The sequence below is a fragment of the Clarias gariepinus genome, chromosome 22 (genome assembly GCF_024256425.1).
Source record: "Clarias gariepinus isolate MV-2021 ecotype Netherlands chromosome 22, CGAR_prim_01v2, whole genome shotgun sequence".
Lineage (NCBI taxonomy): Eukaryota > Metazoa > Chordata > Actinopteri > Siluriformes > Clariidae > Clarias > Clarias gariepinus.
Window position 1 is genome coordinate 4,526,122 of NC_071121.1, and position 13,194 is coordinate 4,539,315.

At 37.3% G+C, this 13,194-nt stretch overlaps 1 protein-coding gene across 2 annotated transcripts; it reads right to left on the reverse strand.

The window, feature by feature from the left end:
• Positions 1–1,985: 1,985 nt before the first annotated feature.
• On the reverse strand, positions 1,986–12,959 carry LOC128510190 (cilia- and flagella-associated protein 100-like). 2 transcript variants are annotated; one of them, XM_053482286.1, is made up of 13 exons: positions 12,743–12,959; positions 11,600–11,706; positions 11,322–11,508; positions 11,002–11,066; positions 10,532–10,689; positions 9,157–9,237; positions 8,840–9,009; positions 8,277–8,364; positions 5,748–5,802; positions 5,140–5,291; positions 3,825–4,154; positions 3,257–3,362; positions 1,986–3,160 (listed from the first exon to the last, which is right to left on the reverse strand). In XM_053482286.1, the coding sequence occupies exons 1-13, from the start codon at positions 12,774–12,776 to the stop codon at positions 3,044–3,046; spliced, it is 1,650 nt and encodes a 549-aa protein (XP_053338261.1). In that variant the 5' UTR covers positions 12,777–12,959; the 3' UTR covers positions 1,986–3,043. The 2 variants fall into 2 exon arrangements, with proteins under 2 accessions (XP_053338261.1, XP_053338260.1); XM_053482285.1 differs by having other exon boundaries at positions 12,737–12,959.
• Between the last annotated feature and the right edge of the window lie 235 nt (positions 12,960–13,194).

Here is a 13,194-nt window from a genome sequence, read left to right on the forward strand (position 1 = left end):
AAGCAAGTGCCTGAATGAATAGATTAGGATTTTACTTTGTTTTATTAATCTATTCTGCATTGATTTGCTAATTGAACATATTTTTAAAAGATTATTTATTTAATAGGGTTTTTAATTATTGCATTGACTCTAAAATGCACATCTGTGCAAAAAAGTAGCTTTTTTTTGTAAATACAAGTAGGCTATAGTATGATTATGTACAGTTATTTGAAAGTTAGTTTTTTCACTGTGTTTGGAATTTAAAGTACAGTTTAATTAAAACCATTAACCCACCAGATGGAAAAAATACCGATTCAGCTTAGGATAGGCGGTTCTGTGGCATAGTGTTTAGCGTAGTGTTTAGTCCCCTCGCACCTCCAGGGTCCTGGTTCGATTCCCTCCCCGGGTCTGGTTGCATGTTTGCATGTTCTCCCCGTGCTTAAGTGGTGTTTCCAAATTGCGCATGGTGTGTTTGCCCTATGAGGGATTGACACCCCGTCCAGGTGTACCCTGCCTCGTGTCCTGGAATAGGCTCTAGGCCCTGTGAACCTGTACCCAGAATAAAGCAATATGGAAGATGAACAAATTTTCCCCTTTTCTCCCTGTGATTTTTATTTTTATTTTAACCTATTCTTAATATTCTTCTACACCTTGTTGTATAATCTGTGAACTGGCTGATGTAATTGTACAAATTCTTTTTTAGAATTAATAAAATTATCTATTTGTCCATCCATCCATCCATCTGTCGATCTATGATTCCCTCTATAGTGAATAAAGCTCCTAGTCCCAGCTGGAGAGAGGTACAAACTTCTAAACTGAATAAACAGATGGACAAACTGAGAATACAAATTAGTAAACCAAGAAAACAAGATAATCCTTCTATTGTGACTAGTGTGTAGAGACTAACCATTAATGCCTAACTCAGCCTTCTTCAGCTCCTTTTTAATCGCTAAATATTGAGAGTGTCCTCATGAAGTAATGTTTTTACATACATTAGCTCCACTGATTGTGTTCATCAGAAAGCAGGTGGGAATGGCTTGATAAGTTCCCAAACACAGATGTTCTGGATGATCCCTGCATTCTAAAATGCAGCTGGAACTTTAACACACATATTTTGGTCTTAAGTCTTAAGTAAACTTGTTTAAAAAAGGATGTAAGATCATAATTTACTCCTTTTAGAACAGATTTACTGAATAATCAATCATTATTAGCAGTTAACAGGAAGAACAAAATTGTTGAAGAACCACACATTTCTTTCTGTTTACTTCATGCATATTTTCTTATGAGTTATGGAACAGTATTATATTTAAACTTTTGGCCATGTTGATATAGAAATAAAAATGTACCACCTGCACATTAATGCATCACTGTAATTGTTCTTGTAGCTGGCTATGGCCAGAAGAAGTTAAAAGGCAAAGTAAAAAATGGGACAGATGGGTTCCACATACACAACACTCAAAGGTTTCACTCATTTGTGCTGGGAATATTATTATCCTAATAAGGTATATTAAGAAGTTAAGAAGTGAATGAGGCAGCAAATTGCATTGTATTAAAAACGTATGTGTAACTGCACTCATCATGCACTAACCCGTCTCAGTTATACTACTAATAAAACTTAATTCATATAAAAAAATAATATTTATATAAAAAAAACCTTTGCATTTTAAGGTAGTGCATCTGAATGTACACGACACATCATTTCTTTCATGTTATTCATACAGTTTTAAGATTTATATTTTATATCTGCTGGACAAAACCAATTATCATCAAATAAAACAACATCCACAAAATGTTTGTGAGGCAATGTCCTGTATACTTAAAATATATTCTCTCTGTTTATTTCTGGATTCATTATTAATGAATCTGCTGCATTGTGCAAATTGTTTTTATTTCTTTACTTCTGTTTCTATAAGGTCCAAAGTTACACGTAGACATAAAACTATATTATTTATGATATATGTACAGTTAAAATCCTAAAAAAGAGGTTTACATATCCAGTACCTGAGCCAAATACAATTAAACTCACAATTCCTGACATTTAATCCTAGTAAACATTCCCTGTCTTATTTCAGTTATGATCAGTACATTATTTTAAAATTGTGAAATTTTAGAATAATAGTAGAGAAAGATTTATTTTAGCTTTTATTTCTTTCATCACATTTTCAGTGGGTCAGAAGTTACAAACAACTAGTCAGTATTTGGTATCATTGCCTTTAAATTGTTTTAAATGTTTCGTGTCGCCTTCCATAAGGGTATAGTTTAAATATAGCATACTATCTTTAAACCTCTATACAGTACATCCCATATGGTTCAGGAGCACCAAACTGCATTCGTGCCTTTTTAGTGCTCTTAGGGGCCCTGAGGAGAACACCGCTGCCCTTGCATCTCTGTAGCATCACCAAGGGGCAAAAGTTTAACATCACTATTACTCCCAACCGATTTGACCCAGGACCACCAAACTTTCAAGCATTACTCCTTAGTCTCTTTACTTGCCAAAGGGCAAAAGATTTATGCCTTATAAATCTCCCAGACGGTTCAACCCAGGAACACTACATTTTGATTCACGGTGCTCAAGGCAAGAACATCAAGAAGATGGCCCAGATCAGCATCTACAGTACCAACTCACTCCCACCATGAAAGAATCCCTTACAGGTTACTAATGCAGGTCAGTGGCTGCCAGTGGGATGCTTCATGGATGAAACCATTGTGCAGCAACTACATCAGATTATTCCATCCTGACGACCATATCACAGAGGTACCTGTGAACTCCAGGTCCACCAACGACCAACAAATATCTCAGACTTCAGAGCCTCACAAATTGTAGCTCTGAAAGATTTGACTGTGAAATTACAATATTCACCACCAAAACCAAGAGCCACAACCACAGTGACTTACTGACTTCCGTTTTTGTTTTTTGTTTTTTTAATGGGCCGCCAATCATGTATCCTGTGCTGGGATTTGTTTAGCTTAGAATTAGGGACGCTTCATTATTTCCTGATTAGTCAATGATTATGGCGTCAATAAAACGTGAAACTAGTTTCTGGACCTAAGATTACGGTGTCACTCATGAAAAAAAGTAGTTGTCATCTTCTTGTTTATGCTTGTCCACCACGTCTTTCTCCTCTTCTACCTTGGGTACTTTTTTCTCCACCCAGGACCGCCACATTTCTTTCTTTCCCACCTGAAATAAAAAAATGGCAGACTTTTCATTTGCAGGCAGAAAGATCTCTTTGTGGGCAGTTAAGTAGTACGTGTGGTTAAGAACTGTAGAACTTACAGGTTTCTTAAATTCTGCCTGAGCCTGCTGGAGCTTCACTGCAGCGCGATGACGCCGCCTTTCCTCTTGGGCCATCAGCTTAAGGTGTTTCTCTTTTTTCCTAATCCTGGGGGAACAGACAGAGAGAGAGAGAGAAAGAAACAATGAAAATACGGTTTTCAGCAACTTTTAACCTTCTTTTCAGTCATTACATGATGTCACTTTTGCATTACTTTCTGTTCAGCCCTCATTTTGATCTCACACCGAGAGAAATGTAACCGTACCTTCAAGGTAGACCTGATTCTGTCATTACCCTATTGGTGAAAAGGTGTAAGGTGTCCAGGTGACCACCTTGTAGTCTTATTATGGGTTTTAAAAGGGTGGTCATGAGTCGCCATTATATCCACTAAGCCTACTGGAGAATGTTCCCGAGAAATCTAATTAATATAATCTCAGCTGTGGTCCAGTGATGTTCAGGGTAAAATGGGGGCTGATTTATGCACAGAAGCATCGCTTATTGTATACCTGTAAAAAAAAAAGGTGCACTAATTACATGTCCCCAATGAATTGTGTTTCTGCACGTTCTAACCTGGCTATGTAGTCTCTGCGGTACTCTTTCTTTATAGTTTTCAAATCATCCTCCGGAAACCTGTCGAACTTTTCCAGCAGGTCGTACAAGCACATCTCGACGCTTCCGAGCAGCTGACACGACGTCTGATTCTCCGGTGCGCATCCCATACTGACTCTGTACACCTCTTTGATCTTTTCATACAATTGCTCCAGGACTGCATTCTGAGCATCTTCGCTCATTTGGAAACTTTCGATTTTCTCCTGTATTTCTGCTGCTTTCTCTTTGTTTTCATTGATGGACTTAGTCAGGCAGTCCATCTGCTCATTCAGCCGGGCCGTCTCCATCTCCCTGCATGTACACAGACAATCCAGCGGTTAAAAAATGTAGTCAGAGAGTCTACTTTAGAAGAGTGCATTAGAGGTGTACGGGCTCCCACATGACCAAAAGTTGCAGGAAGGAGCAGGTGATTTTATGGCTCTCATGTGGTCAGTCAGGCAGATATGAAGCCTGTAGGACAAAGGAAAGCCACATTTATTATTATTATTATTATAATTATTATGTGTACAGTATGTGGCGTGCTGTTAATGCAGCTTAACTGTGTTCATTCGAGGTGATGGAGTTGTTCCATAGCTGAAATATAAGTTCGTTTTTGTCTGGACACACACGGACATAAAACCTACAATAACTGCTTTTTACTGTATTGCCCTATTTACATAAAACTATATAATGGTTCAATAGAAACTTGTTGTCTTGTCCGTCTGATCCTAGCACTTTTATTTATAGGATTTAACAGCTCCATTCGATTATGCTTTATAGGCGAGTTTTTCCCTTTAAGATTCTACGAGGCGGTATCAAAATGTTTTGAGATTCGGGTGCCACCGTTTTTTTTTCAGACTGTACATCCTCCATCAGACGTCTTAAAAACTCGGAGTAGAATTAATTATCGACAGTCTGGCCCCGGGGGATGAATTCTCGATGCACAATGGCGTAAATACCAAAAAAGACGGTAAGCATGCACTTGGTCGAGCAGTGAACCTGCATCGCCTCGCCAGTCAAAACACCTTGAATGAGTCGTGCCAATCATCCCTTGCCCAGCTTCACACAGAATTTTACATTTGTTTTAACTTGCTGTTCATGATGAACCAGGTGGTCAGGTGAACACCAGATCCACAGCTCCCGATGTACACAGGATGATGTCTTTTGGCACACTGACTTATGAAGATCGGTGCTCCGTGTGACTGCAGCCTTGTGCTGCCATCTGTTACAAAACTACAGTAGTCTTGAAACTTTTTGATACCACCTCGTATGAGGTTTGATTGTTAGTGTCACTTACAATTGCTTGAGCTCCTTGACCTCGTTTTGTCTGCCAGACTCCAGAGACCTCTCGATGTAATCTAATTCTTGAAACAGATGATTGGTCTGTTCCTCCATCTCTAGCATGATGGCCAGCAGCTGCTTACGGTCCGTAAAATAGAGCTGAGGTTTCTACACATGCAGGCACACAAACTTCACCTTATAAATGATCACATAATGATCAATAATCCTTAATCTTTAAATAAAGCCTAAAAGTAGATATACTTTTTATTCTGTAGTTGTCTAGTAACGTAATCAGCACAGCTTAACACTTCTGATTTGGACAGTCAGATTATTCCAATTAGTCAGCTGTATCTGCTGTAGCGTTTGCATTTATTTACTTTTTATCAGTTCCTGTTTAACTGTTTAGTTTTTTAGTTTTTTGTTGCAAAACTGAATTCTTTTAATAAACCTTATAAGAAATACTTCGATAATAAAGAACGAAGCTAAATTACTAAATTGAGACTGCTCTGTATGGAACAGGAACTGAGATACTTAATTCAGTATTTGTATAGCAAAGGAGCACTGAACATAAGATACAATGAGATGAGATGAGATGAGATGAGATGAGATAAAATAAAAAAGAACCTCGTAGAACTCCAGGTTCTCAATCCCCAAATCCTCTTCAGGCTTCTTGTCACTGCTGAGGTTTCACAGATAGACAGCATTAGAAATACGAGATACATATAGAAAATGCATGTGCATGATACGATCCTCATTACCATTTTAGTAGAAATAAATATGAGGATTGTATATAAAGTAATAACAGTTTTAATAACTGACGCAATTCGTTCAAATTACACGTGTTGATAAGACCATCGACTGTGACAAAGCAGATTTTTAAAGAGGATTCGATGGCACAAATGCTCGGCCTGTGGTGGAGTCTATGGTGAGTCGAGCGTTTGTATAGAGAGTTATTATACCAATACAGTATGTGCAATTTCAAGGACCTTAATTTCAAGCTACAGTAATAAACAGTAACCAACACTTCTGCATTATGTTTGGTACAGCCCTACTAGGGCTGCATGATATATAGAAAAATTATCGTTATCGCGATATTGGTATACGCGATATCTGTATCGCAAAGTTATGTGCCAAGCATTTGTGTCCAAATTGCCCAATCAGATAGGCCCTTACTATCTTTATACCCGCTTATATCTTTATACTTAATAGTATTTTTTTATTACATTTTTGTTTAATAATATTTATTTTTATTTAAAAAAACAAAACAAAACAAAAACAGGCAAGCCAAAGGAAATATTGTGTTTAAAAGATGCTCTTGTTTTAAGACACTTTTAATGAGTGTATGGTTACACGTAAATAAAAAGTAATGTTTAAAAGTAATTCATATTGTGTTGACAGGTCTATGATAACAGCAAACCAGAAATCAGAATATCTGCTGAGGGTTTTAAGTCATTCATAGTGTTTTGAAGTCAAAATATTTGCAATTTCCTTGACATATAGTTTCTTTTCGACACCAGACGAATATCTATTACCTGTTTATTTTAGTATGATCATTACATATAAATAATAACAAAAAAATAGGCAATAATAATAAAAACTGCATTTCTCTAGGGAAATGTTATATCGCAAGAAATATCGCTATCACAATATTCAACAACAATATTGCATATTGCATATTTTCCTAATATCGTGCAGCCCTAAGCCCTACCGCATTGGATGCACTTATATTTTAAGTGACTCTGTTAGACATTGGGTGAAAGATCGATTCAGTGATGTATCGCGATTGTTTTGTGTATTAATTAATGTATCGTGACACTGATTGTTGTTAAGATATATTGTATGACCCCTTTCTATCTTTTGTGACTGTGTGTGATTTTCCTCTTAGGCAACTGCTTGGCATTTTGATTTCGACTTTCTGTGTATGACTGTTCACATGTTTTGACCTTGTTTTTGATTTGCCCTTCTTGGTTCGGACACCTTTCTGCATTTTGTAAATACATTTTGTATATATAGTGTATTGTAAATAGTGGTTTGGTAAAGGTCGACTTCATTTTCTCTTGCTTTTGGTTAGTAAGGGAGTCAGGGTAGTGTGCTGTATCTTTGTTGATGTAGGTATTTCACTTCAGGACTAGTTAGAGGGTACTTTGGTCTATTATTTTGTCCTTGTCAGCTCCTGAAGCTTTTGGGGGATATTTGCAAGTTCACTGTGTAAATGCTAAGCAAATGCACTATTGGTGTCACCTACTTTTAATTTATGGATCAACTTTATTTCTTTTTTAGGGCCCAAGCACTATGACATCAGCGCAATGAATGATGTCATTTTCATCGTTATGATGGTACTATCTTGTTAGAACAACTTTCACTATGCATACCATGGGCTCTACTCAAGAGAACGTCACCCACTGTCGTTCTGGTCCACCCTGGGCGGCAATGGCACCGGTGCTTTGGCCCGATCATCAATCATATTTTTTCTTTTTTTCTTGTTGGGGTCAAGGGTTGCTCAGCGGCATTGGACTAAGTTAAGTAAGTTAAGCCTTTATTCGTCACACATACATTACTGCATAGTGAAATTCTTTATTCTTCGCATATCCCAGCTTCTTGTTAGTAGAAAGGGGTCAGAGCGCAGGGTCAGCCATTTTTACGGCGCCCCTGGAGCAGACAGGGTTAAGGGCCTTGCTCAAGGGCCCAACAGTGGCAACCTGGCGAAGCTGGGGCTCGAACCGCCGATCTTCCGATCCGTAACTCAGAGCCTTAACACACTGAGCCACCACTGCCCCAAGTTTGGAAGGTCCTCTCCAAATTATAATAATAAATTGGGATATTTATAAAATTATAATACTTACAGAATTGCAATTCAAATCAAATTGCCACCTGGATCTCATGATAATATCATATCGGGTGCTGATTCCCAAACCTAGACATTATTTTTTCTTACTCAGACCTCAGGTCAATTCACCACCTCATGTCATGCCCGTGTGACTGATAACAAATTGCTTTTTTGCGAAACCCTTATTCTTTTTCAATTAGTTTTATTGATTACTCAACCAAAAGTTGGATTTGGTTTGACCAGAGCTGTCAGGTTTGATGTATGTGTGTATGTGTGTGTGTGTGTGTGTGCATGTGCCTGGGTATGTTTTGTTTTTTCTTACTTACTTTTTGCAGTTTTCCTGGGAGGCCTTGGAGTTGGAGTTCTGGTCCGTTGGGGGAAGCGCTGTACTAAGCCCACTGATTTGATCTGCAGCTGATTATGATCAAGAAGCCTTATTATATCCGTATTAGGAAGTATATTATCAGTATTACAGTGACAGGAGACTGACATGATATTTTTCATAAAAATTTGAAAAACTGAACTATATGATCTAAACTAAAGTTTAGACTGTTTGCAATCAGAGCACACTTGTGTCATGGGGTGTTTTAATAATTAATCGGCACTCATTATAATGAGTATATAATAACTTATTTATTATTTTGTGTTATATAGCAATGTTGGACTATTGCAAATATATATATATATATTTGCATATCACTATTATACAGTAGCTACAGTAAATCATTCATTGCTTGTTTGCTTGTCTGTTTTCGGTTCGTCCTACCCATTATGCTACCGCTTCCCAGAGAACTATGTGAACATAAATACGAGTTTATGTGCCGATAATTGATCTTAAGTGGTTCAAATCTAGAACGTGGCTCTTTTGAGGTCAGGTGTGTGAACATACGCAGGTCAGCTTGTGCATCCTGTTCCCTCTCATGTGCAGCTGCCTTGATTTTCTCAGCGATCTGCTTCCTGGTTTCCTGCTGCTTCTGCCATTGAGGAGGCGAGATGTTCCAGAGGAACTCCTGACACATTTGATAGTGTCTCATCATTTCCTCATATCTGGCGATTTCCCTGAGAGGAGAAAAAAAGTAGCTTAAATGTTTGTTTACACCTAAAAGCATAAGAACCCTGAACCTAAATGAAACCTTTTCTATTTTGGTTATCCATTTAAAGAAAGAATACATTTTTTGAAAGTTTTTAATCCTCTTAGGAGCCTACTTTTTTATTTTCACAACTTCGTTACTGGTCCTCTGGATCTCTTCCCTTTTCAGCAGTAAGGCTTTGGTTCCTTCTTCAGCACTACACCATGAAAGAAATCAAGAAAAAAATGACAAAAAAAATTTATTAATTTATCCATGATATTCACAGAGCTTATAATATATATAATAAGCAGCAGAACCATAATACACAGTTACAGCCAAATCACCTTACACTGCCAAAACTGCTTTATCTAAGCAAGAGAAGATACAGGGTCAGGGGTAGCTCGGTGGTTAAGGCATTGGACTACGGTTCGGAAGATCCCAGGTTCGAACCCCACAACCACCAAGTTGCCACTGTTGGGCCCTTGAGCAAGGCCCTTAACCCTCAACTGCTCAGATGTGTAATGAGATAAAAATGTAAGTCGCTCTGGATACATAAAAATGTAAGTCGCTCTGGATAAGAGCGTCTGCCAAATGACTAAATGTAAATGTAAGATACCTTAAATATTATTAAATATATCTACACTAACAAACCAAATATAAGCTTATTCCTAGTCAAAATTGAGTCGAAGTTTAAGTAAAAAAATACTGTTTAATAGACAAAGAATTTTGGAGTTTATTTCTTGAAAGAAGCTAAATTCTATGCCAAGAAAACAAGACAGTTTTGCATTGCAATTTTGGTAACATTTGACCAGAACTATGCTGAATAATCTTCTATTGGGTTTGTTGTAAGCTGATTTTAAGAAATTATAGGTAGATTCATGAATATTTTACCTGCAAAATGTAAAAACAAGGATCACCACCAGTCACCAACCGATATTATCACGATACCGCTGTGGCGATTTCATTAATATTCTATAAATATTCTATAATTCTATAAATTCTATTCTATAAATATTCACAATTCTTTAAATATCTCAATAAGATTTTTTTTTTCTTCAAATTTTATTACAATTTAAGAACCTTGAACCTTTAAAGAAATAAAATTAAGTCATAACTCCAAAGTTTTATACCTTAGCTTTATTCATTAGCTTCATAATTGAACATGAGTAATTAAATGTAGTCGGTTCCTTAGAGAACACTCGTGTTGTTTTGAGACGGGTGTAGGCGTGTTTAATGTGTAGGTTTGAGATTAAAGGAGACTTTTTAACACACAACCTTTGATAATGTAACGCCATGAAAATGTGTTTCTGTTGCACCACTCGGAAGCTCGTGCACTCAGCACAGAATAGGTTATATCCAACGTGATCGGTCATCTCTGATCAAGCTGAACAACAGCAAATTAAATCCATTTTGTTGTCAATGTGGCGATACGTGAATTGGCTCACAAAAGAATCACCTCCACAAAGATATCATGTTTTTTGGAGAGATTGTATAAAGGTGATCCTCCTTACGTTTTCAGAGCCAGCACCGTGTTCTCCTCCTTCTCCTTGACATACTTTTCAAAGGCCTCTTCACCAAATGATGCCTCTGCTTTTGCCATCTCCGCTTCATTCATTGGCATCTGGTTTTTCAGACCCTGAACTCTCTTTTGGCTAACTGAAATAGAGTACTGAAGAGAGAGAGAGAGAGAGAGAGAGAGAGAAAGAGAGAAAAGGAAAAGCAGTATAGAAGATTAATGAATATTTGTTATCCTGATCTTTTTTTTTCTTTCGTATTTTGCCCCAATCTGCATGTCTTTGGGAGGAAACCGGAGTACCCGAAGGAAACCCACCAAGCACGGGGAGAACATGCGAACTCCATGCAACCAGAGGAAAATCGAACCCGAACCCTGGAGGTGCTAGGCGACAGTGCTAACCACTAAGCCGCCGCACCGCCTAGTATGATGCAACAGATTAATAATATTTTCTACTCAATCTCTCACCTCCAATTGACAAATCTCCCGCTCCTTATCGACAAAGTCTCTGACAGACGCCATGTGGTGATATTCTGGGAGAAAAACAAGACACAGGAGAATAAAGGGAAGATCTCAGATCTGAAACAGACTGACTCATTATTATCCAATGTTTTTGGTTCATGTTCATCTTTCATGAAAACTCTATGGCTCTAATAAATGATAGTAATGAAATATTGCTGTAAACATTTAAATGATGTTCATAAATTAAGTTGTGTTTTTACTAGATCGCTAATAGCTTATGCTAACACTTTTTCGCCAGCACAGGCTGAATTACTCCACTTGCTCACCCCACTCGGGCAGACTGCATGCGTCTAGAGGAGCGATCTTGGTATCCCGACGTTCTCTCTCCTCTTCTTCTTTCTCGCCCTCCTCCTCCTCAATCTCCTGGAGGTAGCGTGCGACAATCGCGCGGGTGCTCTCTCTGGGTTTTACTCCCCTTTCGTATGCCTTCAGGTTGAGCTGCCTCCCTAGATCCTGAGATAAAACAGGTTGATGGAAATGTGTATACTCAGTTAAATGAAGGATGTGTGGATGTGTGTGTGTGTGTGTGTGTGTACATTCCAACCTGTCTCTTCTTTTCTTTTTCCTGGAAGCTGAAGTGTAAGAAGTCCCCAGGCATACTGAATGCGTTGCTGTTTGACGACGTCATTTTGATGCTTCCTTTCTCTGATTCTGGTCTAAAGCAGATTGATTCATGTTATTCTAACTAACAGCCACAGGATTATAACCACCCCTATTCCTCTGGAATTTACATCAAGATCAATAAAGTATCTATCTACCTATCTATGTATCTATCTGTCTATCTATCTATCTATCTATCTATCTATTGGTCTATTTTCTACAGATCCCCTCTGCTGACACTAAGGAGAAGAAACATATTCTGTCGCCATGATTTACTAAGGTGATAATGAGATTATTCATGTCATGTCAATATTCATTGTAGTTTTGAACTTATGCTGTGTGTCATTAAGTAAATAAAAGTAAACATCCATCTATACTCACAGTTATAAACAAAATCTGTTTTTAATTTATCCATAGGCTATGACATTATTAAATTGTGTCCACGACATAGTACAGTATCTCATTCCCACATCTTAATAAGTCATGGTCATAAAATATTTTTTATATTATTATTATTTTTATTAATATTGTTATTATTATTAATAATAATAATAATAATAATAATAATAATAAAAAATCTGATCTGTCTATTAGAAAAATGACCTAATGTTAATTGGGGGGAAAAAAACCGATTCATCCCGCGCATGCGCAATAATACCAAAGTTTAAATTTATGCTAATATCAAAGCAGCGTTTAACCAATCACGTGACGGCTCTTAAACCGTCAACTATGGTAACGGAAATCTCACGTGAACGCACATGTCATGCGCTCGTGGGCACACCAGGAGGCACAAACCCATAAACCAATCATATTGAATATAATTAAAACAATATCTATATAATTAAAACAATATATATAAACAAAAAACTAAATACCTTAAATTCCTCCAATTAATAAAAAACAGACTCTATAGTGCAAAACGATCCGCTGTTTGTGTCCGTGATTTATTAGACCATACGATTTATTAAAACACGGACACAAACGTTAAAACCAAGGCTTATAAATGTGTCAACTTCGTCAAGTATTTAATAATAAAAAGAGTAACTACAATAAAGTTCAAATAAAGAAGCATCAATTGTACCTGTACCCATGCAAATCTTTTGCGTTGTACGTGCCATCATATACCCGTGGATTGTGACGTCACCGCTTTGTGAGGCGCGCTCACTTTTGTGATTAGCTTGTGCATCGCTGACCAGAAGGTGGCGGTATAGCAATATAGTGGATGGCAAGCGCAGGTCAACAGCAGAAGGAGATTTACTAGATAGCAAGCAAAGCTAAGCAAGTAAAATTAAATAAAATGTGCAATAACGGTACCAGGTTGTACAGTACCAGATATATCCACTAGATGGCATACAGTACTATCTCTCTCCCTATATTTAGTGTATATCTATCTCTCTACCTATATAACAATACCTATATATATACATATATATAAAAAGCAGACGGGTTGGGTTTAGAAAAAGACGTCAGCCTTATATATGTGCTAACATCATGTCATAAAATATATATATATATGGAAAAATAATATTTGTTATGAGC